This window comes from Glycine max, chromosome 3 (assembly GCF_000004515.6).
Source record: "Glycine max cultivar Williams 82 chromosome 3, Glycine_max_v4.0, whole genome shotgun sequence".
Lineage (NCBI taxonomy): Eukaryota > Viridiplantae > Streptophyta > Magnoliopsida > Fabales > Fabaceae > Glycine > Glycine max.
Genome location: NC_016090.4, coordinates 31,632,090 through 31,648,466, shown reverse-complemented (window position 1 = coordinate 31,648,466; position 16,377 = coordinate 31,632,090). Strand labels below are relative to the sequence as shown.

General features: G+C 34.4%; 1 protein-coding gene across 1 annotated transcript; it reads right to left on the bottom strand.

Moving 5' to 3' along the window:
• Positions 1-216: 216 nt before the first annotated feature.
• Positions 217-1,025, bottom strand: LOC102667202 (uncharacterized). The gene is made up of 2 exons (XM_006577558.1): positions 756-1,025; positions 217-609 (listed from the first exon to the last, which is right to left on the bottom strand). Exons 1-2 carry the CDS (start codon positions 1,023-1,025, stop codon positions 217-219), a joined length of 663 nt encoding a protein of 220 aa, XP_006577621.1.
• Between the last annotated feature and the right edge of the window lie 15,352 nt (positions 1,026-16,377).

Genomic DNA, 16,377 nt, shown 5'->3' with positions numbered 1-16,377 from the left:
CTCATTCAGATGCTCGTACAAGTGGACCAATGCAGCCGCTCCTCAAGAGAATCCCCCTGCTTGGACCAGGTCCCTGAAAGCCTGCAGGTGCATGACATGAGCATGGGTTGCACTCTTATTAGCAAAAAGAGTGCAACCGACCAAGTGGAGGAGATACGTGCAGGCTACTACAACCCACCGTCTGGCTCGACACCTACTCTGGTACACGTCCCGAATCTAGGACAATCGAACATAAGGCCCACTAGCCTGACGGGTCTCAGCTGTAGCTTCCTCAGGGGTGACCTCAAGCAGCTCCGTCAAAAGCCCCACCGCGTCAGAAGTAACTAGCGGCTCGAAGGCATGCAGCGCGCTAGTGATGGGAAGGTGTAGGAGTGACGAAACGTCATCTAGAGTGACCGTCAACTCTCCTACTAGCAGGTGGAAGGTGCTGGTCTCCCTATGCCACCTCTCGACGAAAGCGGATATAAGTCCAGGATCAGTGGTGATTACAGAGCACCTGATCAGTGGACTCGATCCGGTGGCTGCAATCATGCCTTCTATCTCAGGCGCTGGTCTCCCAAATTTATCTACTTTCCTACCATGGGAGACCAACTTTAGACCGGGTCGTTCCTATATTGAATAACAGTTTATAATAATGTCTATATAAAAAAAAATCCAACTATAAATAATTATCATGTAATTACTCAACGTCGAAATGTACGTACCTCTCCACTTCAGATGTTGTGTGCGACGTGCTCAGTGAAACCAGTCAAAACCAATGGGTCATGTGGCCTACTAGGGAATCCCTCATTAGTAGCAGGTGAACCCAAGCTACCATCACTAGCCACTCCCTCTGCATCCGCAGCATCGGTGGCGCTTGTCATCTCCGGAGTAGCGTCAGACACATGAGGAACATCCTCATTCAATTGAGGCACATCCTCAAGTGTCTGAGTAACGTCCTCAGTCACATGAACCCATTGCCTACGTACTGAAGCAGTAGGCCTATGACGCCGAGGAACTTCAGGCTGATGCACATCTTGACTCATGTCTTTGCCTCTACCAGTTCCTAAGGCACGACCTAAACCTCATGTTCTAACCATGATCTGAAATCATGAAGAACATTTAGTGTATGCTTGTGTAAGAATTGGCAAAATCAATTTTGAATGAAATTGATTTTAGTTAAAATTGAGCTTGAAGTGAAGTGATTTATGTTGGGATGTTTTCCTTATAAAAGCAAGTTAATAGCAAAATTCAGTTTTTTTTTTCTAATACAAAAGTTACTTGTTCTTTCAATTCAAATATGTGAACATCTAACTAAAATCATGTTAGCTGGTATTTAAATGTGATTTTGAATGATTCAACGGGAATGTTAATCTTAATTCTTGATTCTTAATCTCAAATATGTGAACATCTAACTAAAATCATGCTCAGCCAAGCAGAGTCACACAAGTGGGGAGATTGTCAACTACATGGCAGTTGATGTTCAGGACAAATTGATATAATTGGTAACAAAGCTTTGTCTTTACTAATTTTTGTGTGTGTCTATTATTTTTCTTGTTTGGTTAAGTATTTTGAAGATAGGAGAAAGAATTTAGGAGAAAGAATTCTCTTTCTCCTTCTCCCCCAAGGATTTTTTCTTTCACAACTCATTTATCTTTTCTATATTGACCAACTACTATCCTTATTTATCTTTCACAAATTTAATTCAGTTATTTAAATAAGGTAGTTAATTGTGAAATGGAAGTGGCCTTTGCTTGAAAAAGAATAGGCATTGTGGGCTAAAATACTAATACCTAAATATGGTCCAGTAAGGGATATGGGAACAATCTTAGGCTTAACATTTTTTTCCAAATGATGGTGGCGTGATGTGAAGATAATGTGAACATATAGTTTCTGTCCTAATAAAATTTATATATTCAAAATCATTTGTGTCTCAATTACATCCTTTGGAGACAACTCTTGCAGGTGCTTTGAGAAGGGAACAAATGTCAGACATTTCGATTAGGCAACTACAAGCTGAAATTGAATAATTAAATCGTTTGGTATTTCTCTTATCAGACTTCTAGACCAACTTAGAAGGTGATATATTGTTTCTTACCAACATAGTGACTATGAAGGAATAGGTACTTATATTTTCGTAATTTTCAAAATGGTGACAAACATAGGTGACAGACAAAGGTCATTGTAGTTTATATTTAGTTCAGAAAGTCATTCATAGCTTGAAGTTCTTCTTTATTTACTACTTGTTAATATTGTTGAAACTAATGATTTTGGAGAATGGAGGGTTTAGATTCATGAAACTACTATTCTTTCACCTTTGCAATTAAACTCAGTGTTGTTGTTTAAATAGGTTTGGTCAAGATGCTATGGCATAATTAACAAAAGTCATTTAGAGACAAGGTCTTGACATATTATTTAGTCTTGTCTTATTTTCCTTGGGTTGAGTCTTTACTCTTAACAAAGGTTACATATTATTTGACATGAATGATAGATTAAATGTTGAAGCTTCTTTGATATATGATATGACTCTAGGTGGGGCTCTTGTTAAGGATGAGTCTGCTTCTTGCTTTCACTATAGGTCACAAAAAGTATTTGTGTCTAGGCCTGAAACTTGATGCTACACAAATGTTCATAACATGTTGTCATAGCCATCATAGTGGAAAATTAAGGGGGAGTTTTGTTCATTGCTCCTCAGCCACTCGCATGTGGAGTAGGCTTCTTAGTTGTTGATGAATAAGGGCGAGTTTTGTTCATCTGCTTAGCCACCTCACCTTAGATTCATTAGTGAACAAATAGCCTTATAGACACTCTTTTTGTTAACTTTGGAATGAAAATTGAGATTAGGTCTTGGTTAGGATTTCACAGCTTAGGTTCATTAGTCAACAAATAGCCTTACACAATATCTATACATAAAGCATGTAAATCATATGTCAAAGGCACCAATTTGTCATTTCTCATATACATATACAAATTTTAATAGCAAATAAAAAAAAACAAACTAATAATATCAATAAAATGATGGTTCAATCATAATTTAAACAAAAAAAACCAATATACAATAAAAAAGAGGGTTGCAGAAGAAGGTTCTTCCACGGGCACACGAAAGACAGTTCTTCCGTGGATGATAAATCGTGCCTATGAAAGAACGGTCTTCCGTGAGAGTTTGCGGAAGAACGTTCTTTCGTCGGATATATTGCCTGCTTGAGGAAGAAGGTTCTTCCACGGACTCTACGGAAGAAGGTTCTTCCGCGTGTTCCTGCGGAAGAAGGTTCTTCCACGAGTGGAAGACGTTTCGTTTTTAACGTGCGGAAGAAGGTTCTTTCGCTGGATCACGCAGAAGAAACTTCTTCCGCGGATACCTGCAGAAGAACCATCTTCCGCCAGACACAAATGAAGTGTCTTTCACGTACGCGCGGAAGAAGCTTACGGCCACGCGGAAGAACTTCGTCTTCAACCTCGCGCAAAAAATTCCTCACAAATGTCATCTAACCTAAGGCTAGCCTACGCTATTCAAAGAGAAATGAGGTTAGAACACTAACCTAGACAACGGAAGGCAACAAAAAAGCTTCGTGGAGGGTGCCAATGGAGGAATGGAGGAACCACCGGAGGAGAAGAAAGGAATCGCGCGGAGGAGGAAAATTTTGAAATGCTGGGTGCACTGAAGAATGTTTTTTTTTATTAATAGCTTTTTTTTTTAATGAAGGGAATTTTTGGTACTTCAGGTAATTGCTAGGTGCACCAACATTATTGCTGGGTGCACCTAGCAACACCCAACTTTGACACGTTAGAAACTTGAATCCAACTGCACTTTGTTATTAGGTCCAATACAACATATACTCTTGTCAAGTATGTAAATCTAAATCACTTAGACTTTACAACTTAAACATATTCTTCCTAGTGAACCATAGTTGCCACACCATGTTCTCGCGTCTTGATCAGGAAGTCTAAATGTATTGCTCTCACGATCTTACCTCAACATCTCATCTCTCATACAATAGACACCGATACGACACAATAGGTACACAACACACATCACACTCTTGTCCAATTATTAGCATTTCTTTCTCTTCTTATGATCATGATCTCATACCATCCTAGTTCTCACTATTTTTTCATTTCCTTACTTTGTTTAGTGCCTTTGATTTCAATACTTGTGGACAATGACTGACACTTAGGGTTTCAAAGGTACAAAATTTGTGTTTGTTATTTTACGTCTTCTATTTTTTTTTTTAACTAAAAGAGTTATCTGACATGTGAATTAGACTCCATATTTTTTCATCCCAATTTGGTGATTCATGATACATTTTGTTTTCTTTTATTTCAATTATCATGGTTTAGGGTTTAGATTCGAAGGTAGATTTTGATATTAAAAAATCTTCAAACTGGGTACAAATATACTTGTTGTTTCATTTTGTATAATTTAGTTTCCTTTAGTAAAAAATTCTTCCAACTTATTTTTGAAAGGTTGTAATTTTAAAAGAAAAATGTGTTCCCTATTTTGTTCCCATCTCAGTGTATTGTCGTTAACTGGTTTTGCATAGCGCATCCGAGTTCTGACTTGCATTTTGGACTTAGCAAGTGGCATTGGAGCTGTGCAGGTGTTTTTTTTATTGATTCAATTTTAGATTTGGGCTTTCTTAGTTACCATTTCATGTAAAGTTGTAAACTCAATAAATTTAAAATGCGTCATGTATTTTGTATCCATTTCGAAATATTCATGTTTTACCTCAAGTTATTTTTTTTATGCAACTATATTTATGCTTTTTCGGTTTCTCTTCCATGTAAAGTTATAATTTCTACTGGAGCAAATTACACTAACTTCTGTTGCGTTTAGCACTTCTTACACATAATACTCCACTTTATTTTCACCCCACACTAACCTCCCTTAATTTTTGGCCATCTATTTCTCTAGGATCCCTAACCCACCAACACGGTAAAAAAATTTAACTGAAGCTAAGCATGTGACTTGCACATACTTTTTAATGACTAATTTTCCCTAAAATACAATTATCCCATTCCTTGCCCATGTAAACAAGAAACAACACGCACCAAAAAATTCATCCATCAATTTATACATGTTTTACTTTCCTGATCGTTCCTTTTAAAAAGTGTCAAAACCACATTTAAACAATGCCAAACCCACCAATAAAGGTTTCATCCTTGAATTTTTTTTTGTTGGTTGTTGTTGCGAGCTCTTGAAAGGTAAGTATTTGAGCTATAACAAGCCATAAGACACAAGAAATAATAACACCTAGTTCTATTTAGCAAAAAAAAAAAACAATTGAATGACAACCCACTTTTAAAACTATAGCAACATTTTTTAGATAAAAGAACAATTCATAAAAATTAAAAGGAGAGAACAAAATTAGGATAAAAAATATTTCTAAAAACTAGCATCAATGGGGCATAAGAAGTTCCACGAAAAATTATTTCCCCCCTTGGACACCAGTAGCGGCATTGAAGAAGAAATTACCTAGCCATAAAAAGATCTTCTACCAAAACATCAATCCAAGTAAATAATCCAACCAAATCCCAATACTTGAATTGATCAAACTCAAATCATCGAAGATCTCAACTTTCAACAACATGACTCTCATCACCTTCAAATTAAAAACCTAGTAAATCTATGATGAGGAATTGTTGTTGACATTATCGCGAATTCTAGTTCTTGCTAGAATGCAATAAGGCAAAAATCAAACATCTTAATCATCAACAATCTTGTGTGCGCTGACATTTCTGGAAAAGTGCAAATCCACGCACAACATCTTTGACAGCAAGAGAATCGTTAGAGGTCGAAGCCATCGATAACGGTAGCTAGAGACCACAGTAAAGAGGGATTTGGCTGTGAAGAGGTAAGATTTGGCGATTTTCATATCTTTAGGGGCGTTGTTGCCGAGGGCGTTGCGGGCAACAGTGAGCGTGTTCTTGTCATGGTTCGTTTCACTATGCAAGGTGAAGAGGCATCACAAGGTGGTGGTGGAGAGAGGGCGTGCATCGGTGAAGTTGTAGGGGTCAAGGAAGGGAAAGGAGAGAAGTGTGAACTGTTTGTGAGTGTGAAGGGTCATTTTGTCATTCAACATAAAATGCAAACTGTTAGCTAGCATCGTCTCATGAAGGGAGGCCAAGGTAATGCGAAAATGATTTAGAAGGGTTGTTAAGTTTAATAAGAGCAAAACACATGGGAGGTCAATATAATTTACTTTTTAAACTGGATATTTAGATTTCATGTTTGTCATTTGAACTTGACTTGACATGTATTCTTACAACTGAACTATTCAATAATTGATAATTTTATTTACTATCTTCTTTCTTTTGTTTCTACTAGAACAATTTGCTAAATCAAAATGCTTTAATATAGCTAATTAGTTTGTTGACTAATTAGTTATTTAAGTATCTAATTAACTCATTGTATATGGATAATAAATACTTATTAAACCCTAGTTCTGCAATGACTTTTGATTGATAATAAAATTTGTACTTTAGTTTCTATTTTTTTCTAGCTACTCTTTACATTCACAAAAAGTCAACACACACCCACACACAAATGAGATGTCATATATGAATCTCAAATTGTAGTGTTCAATGTTCAATTTGACTATTGGCTAATCTCAATTAATATCAAACTTAAATTAAAATTGTAAACTCGAATGAAATAGTTTTTATTCTTCTCCTCCACCTCTTTCCTACTCTTGTTCTACTTTTGTTTATTCTTAGGTTTCTACTATATTGGTAGCTATTTGTTAACTATTTGGAAAGTGTATCAAATGTCCAAGTAGTAAAAACTTAGAAGTCTGCGTATTGATTTCCATAGGAACTTTATTTTGCACTTGTGTTGTGTAATTTTCAATTTATAAGAGCAAAGATGAGGTAAAGGATAAGTAGCAAAAACAATAACAACAACAACAACAACGCCTTATCCCACTAAGTGGGGTCGGCTACATGGATCAACTTCCGCCATAATGTTCTATCAAGTACCATACTTCTATCCAAACCATTAATTTCGAGATCCTTTTTGATAACCTCTCTTATAGTCTTTTTGGGTCTTCCTCTGCCTCGAATTGTTTGTCTTCTCTCCATCTGGTCTACTCTCCTCACTACAGAGTCTACCGGTCTTCTCTCTACATGCCCAAACCACCTAAGTCTATTTTCCACCATCTTCTCTGCAATAGGCGCTACTCCAACCCTCTCTCTAATAGCTTCGTTTCTAATTTTATCCTGTCGAGTCTTACCACACATCCACCGCAACATCCTCATCTCCGCTACACCTACTTTATTCTCATGTTGGCTATTGACCGCCCAACATTCTGTTCCGTACAAAATCGCCGGTCTTATCGCAGTCCGATAAAACTTTCCCTTTAGCTTGATCGGTACCTTTGCATCACATAACACCCCCGATGCTTTTCTCCATTTCATCCATCCTGCTTGAATGCGATGATTCACATCCCCTTCAATTTCCCCATCATCATGTATTACAGACCCAAGATATTTAAACTGTGTGACTTGAGGGATAATATGGTCTCCTATTTTCACCTCTGAGTTAGAAACCCTCCTTCTTTTGTTGAACTTACATTCCATATACTCCGATTTGCTTCTGCTTAGGCGAAAACCATGTGTTTCTAGAGCTCGTCTCCAAGTTTCCAACCTCTCATTCAATAAAAACAATAAATAATAACAAATATTAGTAGACAAAGAAAATAATAGGAAATAAAATAATCGATAGGAAATTCAATAAAATAAGAATGTTAGGACTTAACATGCCTTATTTGCCTAAGATGTATTATTTTTTATTTTTCTTTATCAATCAGGTGAATTTATCCTACCCACATATATTAGATTGCTTGCCCCTGATGTCTCATGATGACAAACCTATTTTACTTATCTATCTCCCAAATACCTTTGCAAAGATTTAATATATAAAATTCATGAAGTTTTGATTCTAGATGCTTGCTTTGATGCATGAGTATAATGCAATCATTATATGTCTAGTAATGATTTTGTTAAGATATCATTTCATTTTAGTTATATTAGAAATTATCCTTTGTCAAGCGACTAATTCCTAAAACGGATGCATGCAAAACCTTCCTTGTATTCCCTTTTATTCCTATTAATGATCACCCTTTGTTGAACACCTAACCCTTAAAGTAATGCAAGGATGAATGATGCAAGAAATAATTAAGAAAGGATAATAGGATAGAAAACACTTGTTGCATTGATAAATATGAAATATACAATACATCTCTTGGCTTTTTAGGCCTATCAAGTTCTAATTAAGGGATTAGTCTCTTATGACCATGAGGGCCTTAACACTAGAAAAAAAAAGGTATAAGAATTGGTGGAGTAGAAGAGACTAGAAAAATAATGAGAGAGAAGAGAGAATTCCTTAAGGAAGAGTTTTTCGACTTTGGGTGAGTATTAGAGTGCTCTGAGACTCGGTGTGTCTTTTCTCCTTGGCTTGACACCTAATTATTAGTTGCTTTCTATTTATATTAAAAAGAAAAGGAATACAATTTATCTTATTAATATTTTAAAAACCTTATAATATATAACTACAATACGAATATAGTAAAATGATACATACATACATACATATATATATATATATATATTATTTATGAAATATTTGTATTATTATTAATATCAATATTTTTAATTTTATGTTAATTGTATTATTGTATTATAATTATCATATCTATTTATTATTTATGATGTATTAAATATATTATTAATGTTAATTTTTAAAATTTATATTCACTACAATGTGGTATTATATATTATGTTATTATTTATAATCTTTTCATTAATAAAACAAATGAAACGAAGAGCGAATGTATTTAGTAAATTTATTGTTGCCTCGTTGAGGGACCTACTCATTGACTTCAGGGTTGGGAGAGGCTACAACATTGTTGCCTTGTTGGGGGACCCACCTAAGGTTTGGTCTAGTGGTTGGATTGTTGTTTGCCTCGCAAATTCACATTTTGATGTCGTCGACAGTGGCGTCGCCTTGAATTCTAGCAATTTGAAAGAGAGATGTTGGGGTGGCTCCAATTAGGGGAACTCTTTCCTTAGGCCAAAGAAGATTTGCAAGGGGTTAGACAAAGTCTTTCTTGGACAAGAGAGGGCAAAGAAGGTGTGCATCAAGTTCTCAATTTTTATCCTATTTAGACATTTTTGTTAAGTCCGGTTGTGTCCAAGTCACTTTGGATTGTACCAAATAATTAAATCTCTAAATTTTTTATGTTTACAAAGTATAAATTTTATTTATTAACCTTTCCTGCTTAAGCTATAGGTTTATACATCTCATTAAGAAACAAGCAGAAAAACATGAACATAAGACTTTGGACGATAGGCAAAGTATTAGTCATTGGACGATACTGCTTCAACTTTCAATCCTAAAAAGACAAGTGCTTTAGCACTTGGCTCACATTACGAAAGCAATGGAACAGTTACTTGATCCTCAAGTACTGAAGTAACGTCCACGGGTTTAGTAAGAAACTTGTGCCATAACGCATAAAAAGGAAGATTTAAATTGTCTTGTCTTGACATTCTTAATTCATTTTGTCTTATGCTATTAACGCTTCTTTCAATTTGTATGCTGAAAGTTAGCTCTGAGCATTAAGCGACCTCGTGTCAAGCAGAAAGTATGTGGTCCCCACTCTCTCTCTGCATAGTAGCGACCTCGTGTCAAGCACCAAAGCTATTAGACAACGACTAGGTGTGATCTCTCATCGAATTGAAGCTCTGAAGTCTATATAAAGCTTGAAGATGTTTGTGTTACGGTTGTCGAATCACAAGAGAATAATCTGAGACAAAATGAGCATAGTATTGTAATGTTGTCGCTTTACTAGATGAAGGAGACTTGAGCGAATTGAGTGAATCTTAACTTTGCTAAGTTTGGGAGTTTCATAGTATTTGAGCTTATTGTGTAAACTCTTTGAGTGATTAGAATACATTTTCTATCAAACATATATTGTTTGTGAAGGTTAGGAATGACTTAGTGACAAAGAATACTTGGGTCTTAATCTCAGGGGGAGATTAAGGGTAGTGCACAGGAGTGGCCTAAAGAGTACTCATTATAGCCAGAAGTGGCATAGAGAATACTTAATTGTAATTAAAGAATTGATTAGTGGAACCCTTCAAGGTTTGAAAAAGAACCATATGTAGCCCAAAAGCTGGGGTGAACCAGTATAAAGCCTTTGTATTTTTTTTGCTACTTCTATATAACCAGTTCTTTTCTATAAGTTACTTCTATAGTACCGTATCCAAGTTTTGTGAACTTGATTTTAAGGCACAACGTGTTGGACAAGTGGCCTAAGAAATTTTAAGAAGGGGGGGTTGAATTAAGATTTTGTTGACTATTCCTAATTGAAAATTTCTCTTTCTTAGATATTCCCTAGATTCAATTATTTCTTTAATTGTAAGTTACTCGAATAAAAAATAAGGAGAAGTAAACTTAAAGAAATATAAACACAACATAAAGTAGAAGAGATTAAGGAAAGAGAGAATGCAAAACCGGATTTATACTAGTTCGGCCACAACCCGTGCCTACATCCAATCCCCAAGAAACCCGCTTGAGATTTCCACTATCCTTGTAAAATCCTTTACAAGCAATGAACCACAAAGGACTTCCCTCCTTTGTGTTCAGTGATTACAACCAAGAAGTTATGCCCACTTCTTGCAATGAACCCCAAGGAACATTGGTCCCTTGTGTCCAGTGATAACAACCAAGAAGTTGTACCCACTTCTTGCAATGAACCCAAAAGACGTTGGTCTTTTGTGTCTAGTGATCAACCAAGAAGCAAATCCTGCTTCTTGCAATGAACCCAAGGAACGTTGATCCCTTGTGTTTAGTGTTTGAAACCAAGAAGACCTTCTCTTGAAAACAGTCACCAAGAGTAGGTCTCTTGAAAAACTTTTTGTAAGAATGGAGGAGGAGAGGAATAAAATAGAACAGCACAAGTTTTTGCCCAATGAACTTTTCTTGACAAAGCAAGTGTTTGAACAAAAACTCTTAGAAAGATGTCGAGAATGATTCCTTTTTCTAAATTTGTGCCATGGTCACAAATTTATAGCCATTTGATGGCTCTTGAAGAAACCATGTTAAAAGTTGTGACTCTTGGCAATTTCTTCAAAACTAGTCACTTTAAAAGTTGTGACTCTTGGCAAATTCTTCAAAAATCAGTCACTTTAAAAATCATGACTCTTGGCAATTTATTTTTCAAAACCAGTCACTGGTAATCGATTACCATTATAGTGTAATCGATTACACATCAACAGTTGTGACTCTTCATGTTTAGATTTGAAAACCAACGTTTAGAAACACTGGTAATCGATTACAAATGTTGTGTAATCGATTACACAAGTTTGAAAAAGTTTTATCACAAGTTGTGACTCTTGAAATTTGAAATTCAACATTCACAAGCATTGGTAATCGATTACATGCCCATGGTAATCGATTACTACTTTGTAAAATAGTTATAAAATTGTTTTGGGCTTTTGGTAATCGATTATTGTCTTATGGTAATCGATTACCAGAGAGTAAAAACTCTGGTAAAATATTTTTCTTGAAAAATTCTTTTGGACAAATTGTGTTATTCAATCTTTTCTTTGAAAAATTCTTTTTTTTACTTATCATGATGCTTTTCTTGAGGTTCTTGCATATCTTGAGTCTTCTCTTGAATCTTCTTGATTTCTTTAATCTTGTTTGAATGTATCTTTTTATAAATCTTTGGCATCATCAAAATAATCTTGGAAGCTTTGCTTCTACACAACGTCATTTTGAATCCCTTGGATTAAACCCAACGTTGATTGATATCTGTTTAAGAAAAATATTTAATTTTTTCTGAAAGACTAGGTTTTTATCCATCTCACTATTCAACCTCTTTTCTAGTGTGCTTCAAATAATTCAACTTTTGTTTGAGTTTTAGTGTTGTTTTTGTTGTCTTTATTTGTGGTTTGGTTGTGTTTTTCAGGTGTTTTCTGTGGTTGTTTATAATCACTACTAGAGGATATTTAATGAAACCTCTTCATCCAAGTGGTTAGTGTTATTATTCTTTACTAAGATTTTAACTATGTTTATTGAGGTATTGACAGATTTTCACATGTTCTTACTATTCGGAATGTTAGGCCTGCAAGAAATTCAAATAATGACAATGTGAAGGCTGATGTTGTTGATGATGATAAAGGTGAGCTTGAGAAAAGCAATATCCTTCTAATGGGGCCAACAATGTTAGGTAAATAAGTTTTTCCCTTTTGGTTGGGTGTTTAGTGTTTATATTCTTCTAGTTTTTATATAATGTATGATATGATGCTTCCATTTTTGGAATAGCAAATTGCTTGAGTGAGTGGAGAATAGACGACTCTCAACCATGCAGTTTCTCAATCAGTTGCACCAATATGTTAAAATTATGTGTCAAGTTCTTTTTTATATGGCTATGTTCTACCGTGAAATCGTTTTTCTAATGATTGGCATTAAGGTGGGGGACCAGTTTGGGACCTTTTGCTTTATATATCTTCATTTCTTTGAACAATCGTTAATGCCTTGTTACTAGTGTAACTTGTGTTTCCTTGATGTTATTTCAAGTACATGGAAGACACTACTTGCCAAAACTTTGGCTTGGTTTGTAAATATTAGCCAATAGCTAGGCAACAAGTATCTCTATTCTATTATGCTTAACTATATTCTGTTATGGTAGGTATCACTAGTTGTATAGTCTTTTACAGATTGATAGGTTCTGTTATGATAGGTGGTTATGCTGGGGATTGAGAACTTTGATATGGGATTTATGAATATAGGGAAATAGGTGTGAGTGAGAGAGAGGAGGAAAACATAACACGACTTGGAGAGAGAAGGGAAACCTCTAGTATAAGAGTTGTAACTATGGGGGAAGTATGCTCTTGTTGGGTACAATTTATGATAATTGAATGATACACCTCATTTTGCATTCATCTCTTACTATTTTCGTGTTTGTTTGTGGTGTTCTATCAAACTAGCACGAAATGCAGTTATCACTTGCTAGTATATGAAAAAGTAAAGGGCTAGAAACCTCATATTTTAACATGTCATTCATTAAGACAAATTAGTTTCAAATGTTTTAGTAATGAGGTAAACAATTTAACAACAAATACCACAAGTCATCAGCATACTGGTTTAGGACTAACTTGCCAGTATTATTGTATGTAGGTCATGCTCTAATTCTTGTAACCAAAAGCTACTTGACAAGTTCTTTGTTATTTCCTTTTGCTGAGCTCATGAAGCAAACATGTTGTAAAAGTTGATAGTCCTAAACCATTTCCCCAATGGGATCAAATAGCTAAGTGCCCTAACAATACATGTGCTCAAGTTGTTCACTCGAATGCTGAAATTAGTGGGAACAAGCTAGTTCCTCTAGCTGCAAAGGAGTGTCTAGAATAGAAGGAACAACTTGGTAAGGGAAAATTGCCTTGATCTTCCTGTCACTGCAGTAACTCTTTCTCATTTAGTCGTCCAAATACATGTATGATGTTTATGGTAATATTATGGTGTGTTGATTGAAGATTTTCATGGTACTAATTGTAACTCTTTAATAGTTTCTTTCTTGTTTTCAATATGTTGATTTACTTTTGGATTTTCCTTTAGTAACTTCATTTTAGTAGCACATGATTCTTTAAAAGATAGGTTAAATTTCCTATAGGTGACATTCATTTAGGAATCTATCTTTATGGCCAATAACTATACACCCTTATTAGTACACATTGATCCTTGTTACTTCGTTTCTTAAGTTTTAGTCCCTATATGCCATAATTAACAAGGACCAATGTGTACTAATAAGGACATATAGGGACTAAAAATTGAGTTATTTTTGTAATAATTTTCGTATTGTTTATATTTTCATCTTTATTTTGTTTTGAACTAAAATTTGGTAAAACTTAGTTTACATTGCACACTGTATTGGGAAAACCCTCATACGACTAAATCTAATAAATTTTGGGATTTTGCTTGGTGTGGACATTGCAAAAGTCTTGCTCGTGTAAGTATATCTTTGAGGTTCCTTGTTATCAATTTAATGTTGAGGCCTTTAATTTTCATAAAACTAATAATGTGGAGCTTAACTATGTTTTTGCCCCCTCCAGATTTATGAGAAAGTTGGCACAACATTTAAATTGGAGGAAGATGTAGAAATTGAAAATATGGATGCTGATAAATATAGGGATTTGGCTGAAAAGTGAGTTTTATTTACCTGATCTATTTTATGAAGTAGTTGTGTTTGTTTCGAGTCTTCTAACTGAATCAAACTTTAGAGGTGAAGGAAAGTAGAAGTAAAATTGTTTTTAAAGGTCCTAGATTGATGTGAGATAATCTAGAATTGTCATTCTACTGCTTATTATCTGAACCATTCTTTTTTTAGGAGAAAAATCTTTCCATGGAATCCCCTGATTTTCCTATTGAAGATGAGTAAGTAATTTCCATCTATCAATTGTATGCAAGTCTCTTGTTCTCTCTCTAGATATAATTCTTTAGTTCCTATTATATCCAATGTATTTCCTATTTATGCATCTATCAATTTTGTAATTAAAGGATCAAGTGCTCCAATGTAAATTTTTTATTATTATATATTCGTATGCTTGAAATTATCTTAGTAAGAGTATAGTATTATATCTTTTTTTTATTTTTTTGCAAAACACAACATTAGTTGGTGTAAAACCAATGTAGAAAGTGTCTTTACAATATCGGGTTTGGCCTAAAATGATGTGGTAAACACATTCAACATCAATTTTTCCAAAAACTGATGTTGTATACGACTTTTAACATCGTTTTTTTTAGAATCGATGTAGAAACCACTTTAGAATACACAATTTTGATCACATTTTTACATCGGTTTTAACCAGAATCCATGTAGATAATGATTTTCAACATCAATTTTAAAATCAATGTTGAAAATGTCTACTTTTAACAATGGTCGTTCCAACATCAATTCTAGAAATCGATGTTGAAACTCCTCCAAAACCGATGTTAAAGCCCTTTTTGTTGTAGTGTGGATTCCATTAGATTTTGCTATCGATTGATAGAAAAAGGTTCTCATGCTATAGTATGTATCAATGTTGGTATTTTATTTAATACTTTTTGTTAGAATAGATAATTGCTTGTATTTTGATTGATTTTGCCCACAACTACCCCATGTCATCAAGTTTAAACTAAGTTTGAGATGAAAGGCAAAAAACTTCATAGGAGAACAATATACACCTTGTCATGTTTATCTTATTGTAATTGTAACTGTAACTAGTTTCAATGGTTAAATTTATTAGGTATTTTGTCAAAATTGAGTGACTTAGTTTCTTGTTGTATTAGGAAACATGATATTACCAAATGAAGCACCAACTTGTGGAGTGAAAAACTAGAAAATTAAACAGTTTTTGAGTTAAGAAAAAACTTTAGTACACCAATGTTGTCTCTTAGTTCTGAAGCTAGTCCTTTTGAAGTCCCTTCTCCAATAGTGAAAGTAGATGGTCTAGATAGCACCCCTTGTGTAATTGAAATTTTCACTCTCTTATATGAATTTAAGGTTAATTGAATAATTGAAGTTAAGTTTTTTGTGACACTTTATGCTAAAATATCCCTTAAAATTTGCTTTGATTCTCCTTCTACTTGGGTTTTAAAAGATAGTGTTTACACTTGTCCAAGAATCTCATCTAAAAAAATTGGTTGCTCTAGTTGCAATACATTTGACAAAGAGTCCTTTTCTATTGTTATTTCAAATGTCGTGTTTTTTTTACCTTTGTTGATCTTGTTGAAAAAAAATCATTGTCACACTACAACAAATCTGTTAAATAATGGAGGTTATTTTTTCATTTAGTGGAGGTTTTTACCCTCCGCAAAATAAATTACGGAGGTTTTCAAAAACCTCCGCAGTTAGATTCGCCACAAGCAATTAGCGGCGGTTTTCAAAAACCTCTGGTATCGAGAACATTTTGCAGAGGTTTTTTTGTAGAGGTTTTAAACCTACGCTAACTGTGGAGATTTTTTAAAAGAGATTTTTAAACCTACGCTAACTGTGGAGGTTTATTGGAAGAGGTTTTTATACTTACACTAAATATGTAGGTTTTTTGTAGGAGGTTTTAAACCTATGCTAAATGCGGAGGTTTATTAAAAGAGGTTTTAAAACTATACTATGGAGGGGTTTTTTTAAAATTATGCTAGCAATAGATGTTTTACAATTGATTTTCTAATTCTCCTTATTTTCTGGTATATAATGATTTTGTATTCTCATTTTAGTTTCATAATCTACATGTATTATAATTTTTCATTTTCTTATGATATCGATAAAAAAATGTAATAAAAAAACTCATAATGAGGACGTAGAAATTATATTTCAATAACCAAAATAATAGCATATAGTTCAAAGATTTATAATTCAAATTTCA

Excerpts from the sequence above, each read along its gene's own strand:
- LOC102667202 (XM_006577558.1), bottom strand. The coding sequence starts at position 1,025 with ATGAGTCAAGATGTGCATCAGCCTGAAGTTCCTCGGCGTCATAGGCCT. Across the intron at positions 610-755 it reads GTAGGCCACATGACCCATTG|GAACGACCCGGTCTAAAGTT; the intron begins GTTTTGACTGGT and ends TATTCAATATAG.